At 41.1% G+C, this 8,139-nt stretch overlaps 1 protein-coding gene across 1 annotated transcript; it reads left to right on the forward strand.

The window, feature by feature from the left end:
• The first annotated feature begins 316 nt into the window (after nt 1–316).
• Nucleotides 317–4,718, forward strand: LOC133900984 (FHA domain-containing protein FHA2-like). Its single transcript, XM_062342282.1, has 3 exons — nt 317–943; nt 2,536–2,696; nt 4,085–4,718. The coding sequence occupies exons 1-3, from the start codon at nt 385–387 to the stop codon at nt 4,292–4,294; spliced, it is 930 nt and encodes a 309-aa protein (XP_062198266.1). The 5' UTR covers nt 317–384; the 3' UTR covers nt 4,295–4,718.
• The last annotated feature ends 3,421 nt before the right edge of the window (nt 4,719–8,139 follow it).

Genomic DNA, 8,139 nt, shown 5'->3' on the forward strand with positions numbered 1-8,139 from the left:
ACGCTACAGTGTTGCGGAGAGAGTGGGGTCTGTATTTTTGCGGACCACTGTAGCAACACGTATCACTGTAGCACCACTTCTCGGAGGCAGAAAACACGTCGGGTACTGTAGCACTACTGTTTATAGAGGCCGACAGATGGGCTATAGAGAAAAAGAGGAGCAGAAGATAGAAAATAGGGTAACTGCTGGAGATGAAAAAATAAGGAATGCTGTAATAATGATAGATGATGCTGTAATAGTATTTTTGAGGATGAAAATTTAAGATAGCTGCTGGAGATGGTGTAAGCCCTGCAGACACCGTTGCCCTAACAGAAAAAATCAAACGGTCCAAACTCCAAAATCCAAACCCACAATCCGCCCGCAACCCCTCGTCCTCGGACCCATATGGGGAACGCGCGGCGGCGGGCCTCGCCGGCGTCGGACCTGGAGGTGGGCTTCGCGAAGCTGCAGGGCGAGGGCTTCGAGTACTACATGCAGACCTACTCCATCATCCTCGGTCGCCACAGCCGCCGCAAGGACCCCACCGCCCCGCCGCCGGAGGACGACGGCGTGGACGTGGACCTCGGCGCCCTCGGCGGCGGCATGAACGTCTCCCGCCGCCACGCGCGCATCTTCTACGACTTCGCGCGCCGCCGCTTCGCGCTCGAGGTGCTCGGCAAGAACGGCTGCCTCGTCGAGGGCGTGCACCACGTGCCCGGGGGCACGCCCGTGAAGCTCGACTCCCAGGACCTCCTTCAGATGGGGGACGCGCAGTTCTACTTCCTCCTCCCCTCTCGCTCCGTCTTTGATGACGGTACCGCGCGCTGCGCCACCGTTTCTCGCGCGGTGCTCCCGCCGCCTCCTTCTGATGACGACGACGAGGGTGAGGAGGAGGCGGAAGACGGTGCGGATGAACAAGAAGAGGCCGTTGTGTCGGCCAAGCGTTCGAGGAACGGGAACAGCGGTATTGGAATCTCACGTTTCCTGATTGATGTCGATTTGCTACTTGTTTGTATGTATATCGAATTGCCGTTTGGGAGCTGGTAATGTCCTATCAGGTTCAATTGATTGATAAAATGGTAGGAGATACGGCTATTCTTGATACTTTTGCCTTAGTTCTTTTTGCATATTCCAATTAGAAAGTTGATACATGGCAGGAGACAGGAGTGAATTTGGTGGTAATAGCGCCACGCTATCGGCATGGGCTCAGTTGTTGTGGTTAGTTGGTTATTGGGTCGAGTTGTTGCTCTTGTGCATGCCGATTGGATGGGGAGCGTGGATTGCATAGTAATAGCTCTGTCTTGTTTGTTGAATTGGCGGCAATGTGAAATGCCATGGTTGGGATGAAAATCTTGTGCAGGTGGATGTGCAAGGGATGGGCAAAAAGGGAGGGGATGAATGTGCTAGAGTCTATAATGGTTATTGAGTTTTGTTGTAGTCTTTGTCTTCTGGGATTGCTACTTGTTTGGCTGTACATTGGCTTTTTGTTAGGAACAATATTTGGAGACGATTAGTGACATTGAATCTTTTGATGGTAGTAAATTCGTTGTGCTTGCTAACTCAAGGATTTGGAGTGCTTGGCTGTTTCTAAAATTTACATCTTGTGACATACTTAATGGTGAAAGAAGTGTGGTATGCATTCTTGCCTTCTTGGCAGGTGTCCAGATCTTTTTGTCGCTCTTTTTTGTTCATGGAATTATCCTACACTGCCAGACTCTTTGGATTGTCATGTTTTTTTGTTGTGAGTCTCTTCTTGAATGGGCTATTGTGTCAATAATACTACAGTACGGTAGTATGTGAAATCAATATCAAAAGTGTTCCCCTCAAGCAAGACAAAATATTATCTTCAGTAACTTCTGGATTCTTATTACAGGGTAATGGCAGAAAAGAAGACATCATTTGACACAGCAAGGGATTTAATTTCAGAAGACTAGTTTCTCTAGACATTTCAGTAAATGTGTATTTGTGTACTAGGTTTTGAGTTTGACTACTAAAAGTAGTCGGCAAAAATCTTGTTCCTTTTTGTTAAGGTTTCTCAGCCAATTTGTAGTTTGCTTATTCCTCTGTGGTGTAGTACTCTTAGTTGATCTCTTGGGAAATAGTTCATAGTGAACTGTCGTATGTGTTTACTGACAGGGTAGCAAGGTGTCTTGTTATCCATCTGCTCCTTAGATGCCAGGTGAAACAGAATTGAGAACTAACTAGGTGCTTGAGAATCCAAATATCGTTAGTTTTTATTCTTCTTTTTGAAAATTCGGAGCTTTGACGTTAACTAAAGAAGAAGATGCACCCTAGAGTTGATCAGGATGGGCAGTGGGTGGGGAGGTTAACAGCGTCCCCACCACCAAACTATTGGCATGTTACCCATGTTGTTAGTTTTCTATTGCTTTAGATACTACATATACTTAACTATTTTCCCTTGTTCATCAACTTTAGTGGAACACATGCCTTTTTGTGTCATGGAATCATGTCTGGACAGTTTTTTTGTATATTTTCAAATTATCATCAAATTAATTTGAACATATTAAAGACAATTAGCTGTTTTATTTTTTCCAGCTAGAAGGTCAGATGCAGCAGGATCAAAAGCTTACAGGGAAGCAGATAATCAACTATTGCTGCAGTTGGAAGAGAAAGATGTCATCTCATCAGCTGCTACTGTATTATCTGATCTCTGTGGACCTCAAGAATGGGTTTCTGTGAACAATCTTCATGAAGTGGTAAGAAAGTTTCTCTCATGGAAAAGTATCAATAGGTGCTGTTTTCTTACTGTCTCTTTGTTTTGGTTGAAATCTGATGCACTGATGTTGCCAGTCTCTTTACCTTTCTATCATTTATCCTACAACTTACCACTCTACTGACATTTCTTTGAAAGAGTTGAACTATTGTGGCCACAGACACCCCTTTCCTTGTCTACGCTAGTGCATCTATACATTCCCATTGGAAAAGAATCTTACATAGGATGATCTAAGCTCCTTGATAAATGAGAATCAGCCTCACGATCTAAGCGAGTTAAGAACTAATTTGCTACCACAAGTTTGTTTGTAAAACAATAATGAACTACAAAATAGTTAATATTTCTTCAAATTAAGCTCCTTGGTTGTTCTTGAGCACCTTGAGGTTTGGCTTGAGCAAATGGGGTTTATCCCTAGCTTTTGTGACTTCATCTGAGTGATACGTTGTTAGGATAAACACCGCCGAGAGAATAGCCAGGCGGCGTCAGCTGCTAGGGGAGAAATTAGACTATAGATTTATGAGACTTGCAATATTGGGGGAGACTTATATTAATTCTTTTCTTGCATAATTACAATATTGTCCGGCTGCCCCTTTATATATAGAGAGGGGAAATTACAATCCCAAATCAATTCCAACTTCTAACTTATCTCCTACCAAACTTATCTCTAAGCAGTCCTAATTTAATCCAACTCCTAACTTATCTCCTACCAAACTTATCTCTAAACAAATCAACTTGAATCCTAACATACCAAATTATCTCCTAATTAAAAGGTAAGATTTATCTCTTACTGCTGACGTGGTAATCCTTGGGCCCACACGAGTGGTCAGCTGGCCGCCATGACATATGTGATATTTTGCTATATAACTAGGTTCCGCTGTCATTCTCGTTGTCAACCTACAGAAGTTAAAAAAAAAAGCATTGGGTTCTACTAGCATCTGACACAGTCAGCCACCCTTCTAGCAATTTTATGCCAAAAAAAAAACCATCCGTACAATGGTAAATGACTAGTTAATAATATTTCGAAATAATAAATCCGAAGCAGGCAAATTGCCTACTGCCATAGGCTGTTGCTGTAATGTTCTAGAGGTTGGGAGTTGCCACCATAATTTTTCAGTACTGAATATTGAACCCTGAACTGTTTATTCACTAATAGAGTAACAGTTCAATTCGGGCACAACCTGCGGTGTTTCTCTTGTTGGATTATGTTGAGGGACCGTTCAGGGGCCTGCTCTGTTATCTATTTTCTGTGCTGGACATTGCTTGTTGAATTGATCATGAGGTTGTTTTCGTAATTGATTTCCTGTTGTATTTTTGCTTGCTCATATTCGTTATATCCTTCCAATTATTTGTGACATTTTTCTCTTGTCATAGATGTTTGAGAAGTATGGCAATATATGGCACCACAGCAGGGTGCGAAAATATTTGACATCAGATGACTTGCCTGAGAGCGAAACTGATGGTAGGCCATGGCATGGACTTTCATTGCTACTAAGAAAGTATCCTGAGCACTTTGTGATCAACATCAGGAAAGCAGGGGGTCAGAGCGCTGAGTTCGTCTCTTTGGTTTCACTGCAACCTTGAGAAGTTCCCAAACATTTCTCCAAGGGTGTTGTACAGCTTGGAGTATCCTTTTCGCTACTTTTGTAAACAGTAAATTTAGATATAGAGTAGAAAGGGATTTGTCTGTAGGTTCTGTTTTCCATTTCGTTCATGTTTTTAGTAGATAACTCCATTTGGAGAAAAATCCACCTTTGCACATTGGCAAAACGCAGAGCTTGGAGTCTGGCCTGGTGGTCCTGGCTGAGATCGAGGGTGTTTTGCTGCTTTGGCACCCAAGTTGTTGTTGGAGTGCCTTATGGCTATCCAAAGCTGTTTACTTTCTGCATTTTGATTTGCCAAGCATTCTGAACTTATGCAGTTGACCTATATTCGACGTAAGCACTAAGTCTGTTTATGTTCAGATTGTGGAAAAGTAATTTGAATGGTGAAGATATTGTTATATTTTCCTTTGAGCTTATAATGTTTGCTTTCCAATCGACCCGTAGTAAGTTCAGTGCAACAACCTACATCAGCACAGTTCACCAAACACTTTTGTTCTTTACGAGAGCGTGGTTGATTCTGATAATATTTTACCCAAAAGTTCGATGCAGTTAATTAACCATAAGTATTCATAGCAAAATGATTGGAATTCTTTTGGAACAGATCGATTGAATTGTCAAAGCAAAGATACCCACTCCGGCTACAGAAAAGTCTTGCTCTGGGCATATTTGTATTGTAACGTATTTACAATACCTGATGTAATATGCCAGTACGTAAGTACGTTCTAAGATTACTCCGATCACATGGTTGTGTAAACTTCCGGAGATAGGATAATTATAATAGATTATTTTATGTGAAGTATTGTAGTAGTTTAATTATATATATTAGAGAATCATTTTTTTTCATAAAATCACTTCAGAATTTGGATCAGGAGCTTTACCAGGCCCTGAGCACATACCCACAACCTGCTGCCCCATGTCAAAACGATAAATTCCAGCAGCAATATATTTCAAAAAAAACCAGCACGCAGTGATATTTTACGAAGTCAAAGGATGTGCAAGGAGAGCATTGAAACCGGCTGCTGATGATGTAGAGATAATGAATGGGGAGGCAAGGAAGCCCGCTCACACATAAATGGCCAGCCAGCCAGCCAGCCAGCCCTCCCGATGGTCCCATCAACGATTGATGCCCTACGCGCGCATGCAGCATGAATGGCGGTTTTCAATGCACCCCGCCCCAGCTAGACTACAACCCCCAACCACCCTCAAAACTTGCTGTTGGCCAGATAACGTCCTGACCTGCAATATTAGCAGCTGGGCGTCCAAAAAAGAACAATTTGTTGTCTGGGAAAATTGCAAAAACCTATTTTGGACTTTATCGCAAGGTTGCGTCTCCACTTATGTTTTACTTCTAGCAGATATTATATCATGTAAGGGTGGGGGAGGTATGTTTCTTCGATAAAATATACTACATTTGTTCTTAATTAGATGTCGTTTCAGAAATTTGATTTTGTTTTTAAATAGATGTTGTTTTAAGTTTTTAAGATGGTATTTTACTAGAGTGCTCATGTTAAAAGCTATTGGAAAGTGGAGTTTCAATTCAATGAGTGTGGTGAACTGTTGGCTTATGTGTTATTAATTGAATGTTAGAGAAATTAAAAGAAATAAATATATCATATATAAAACAATTTATTACAACCTTGTTCTGTATGCCGAAAACTAAAATAACAACTATAAGAGAACATATGTAGTACTATATATGGCTTATTTGAAAGGGACGGGTCGGTGAATTTTGTTTTTCCAGAATTTAATTTGTACGGTAGCCCTCGTCCAAACAGGCCCAAAAGGTTAAATTGAATGGGGACAATTTAACCATGAATTATTTGGACATGTGACGGATCTTAGCGTCTTGACAAAAACCAAACTGATGGCCTCCACCGAGGAGTCCTACATCTGCAAGAACCATGTGGATGAGCTCGCTAGCGGGCATCTCTGCCTGGTAACCAAAAGAATCGCTGGCCTGCCGGGAAGAAACATAGACATGGCAATGGACGGCAGCGGCTGAGGGATGGCTGGGGGAGGAGCATCAGCTGCAGCCAGCGTGGGGGCAAGCATGTTGCCTTTGAGCCCCGTACGGTGGAGTGGATCCCACGCCGGGTCGAGCATCAGCTACCGCCGGCCACCGTAACACCTACTAAACTTCTAGGATGGATATGACCGAGAAGAGATTATTTGTGTGAGCTTGCTGATTATCCCGAGTTAGCCTTGTCGGTGAGCACCCTAGATTTTTATCCTACGTACCCCGTTAACCGTACCGTAAGATCAACGGCTCAGATTGACCGCAAAGCTAGAAATTAGAAACAATTAAAGGAGATCAATACGCCATCAACATTGGCAGGGTTCCGATAAGAGATGATCGCATTGCTATCTCAAGCTACTTGAGATATGAGAAGCAAGGTTTATTACAGCACGGATTCAGTGAAATCATAAAACCCTTTTAGCTTGGGGCCTAAGTGGCATCAGCTACTGGTGTGATCGTGGAGGCTGCCTGAAATTTGGTTGGGACAAACGAAACACAAAAAATGCCCGCTTCCTCGATTTTGTCGAAGTTACTAAAATTATCTTTCGACACCTCATGCTTTATTTGTGTTTTCACGTAAATTTGCAAACCAATCCTTATACTGAGAGCAGGTTGCCCAATTTTTCTCATATTTCCATCCAGCCCAATCATTTCCAATTTTAATTTGCATTTTCTTGGTCTTAGTAACCCTGCCCGGAAATAGTTGCCCTCCTAATGTGCATGGAACAAATTCTTGAACCTTCGACCAATGATTTGCATGAAAGTTATAATTTCATGACGTGAAAGATACAATAGATTTATCATCGTATAATTAGAAAGTACTTTTCCATTTCTGCTATTTTACCCCCTCTATTCAGAAATAGTAGACATATTGTTTTTTATAAAATTAAACTTTTTGTACTTTAACTAATATTTAATTAAATTATAAGAATGTCTAATATATAAAATTATATAACTAGATTCACAATTCAAAATGATTTCATACTATATAGGTTTTGTAGCTAAATGATATATTTATGAGAAAACCTTAATCAAAATCTAACTTTGAAGATTGAGAAAAAAATATATCTATTATTTCTGAATAGAGGAAGTACCATATAATTAGAAAAAGGGTTTATCATAGACTGTGTGGATGTCCTAAGCAACTTAAAAAGCTCTAACAGTGTCCATCACTCTTGACTGGCTGGTTCTCAACATGAAGCTAAATTGCAGCCAAGAAACGCTAGATGGAGATGTAAGCTGAAATGATAATATGGTTGAAAAGAGTAAGACTCTACCTACAGGGTTTAAATCCTGATACTTACTATTTAGACACACGCGAATGTTTTTACGGTATTATTTATAGACATGTGATAGTAACATACTTATAAATATGCGAGTTTATGTATGCATAGTGATGTGTGTGCATGTATATCACTTGTAATAAAAAAAAAGAGAAGCGTAGCATGTACAAAAATAACATTATATATGCAGAGGAAAGATGGTGAGATATATAGCCGGTGTAATTAAGGACCATCGCGTAACGCACCACCAACTCCACCATCCCTCCCTAAATGAAGGCGCACACACATAAAAACACGCCAAAAAGAAACTTAAATTTAACATGTGTGAACGAAACTGCCGTAGAAGCATGGACAGCGTCGACGAGGACAAGAGTTTGAGAGAAAAAAACAAGAGTGTAAAACAGACAGTGAGTAACTACATCAGTTACCTGCATTGAAATGCATAGCCGGATTCTGTTGGTAGTTTACGAGACTATCTAGATCCAGAAGCAATTTTTATACGACTTTTTTATGAAAGATTTTTGT

This window comes from Phragmites australis, chromosome 19 (genome assembly GCF_958298935.1).
Source record: "Phragmites australis chromosome 19, lpPhrAust1.1, whole genome shotgun sequence".
In the NCBI taxonomy this organism is placed as follows: Eukaryota; Viridiplantae; Streptophyta; class Magnoliopsida; order Poales; family Poaceae; genus Phragmites; species Phragmites australis.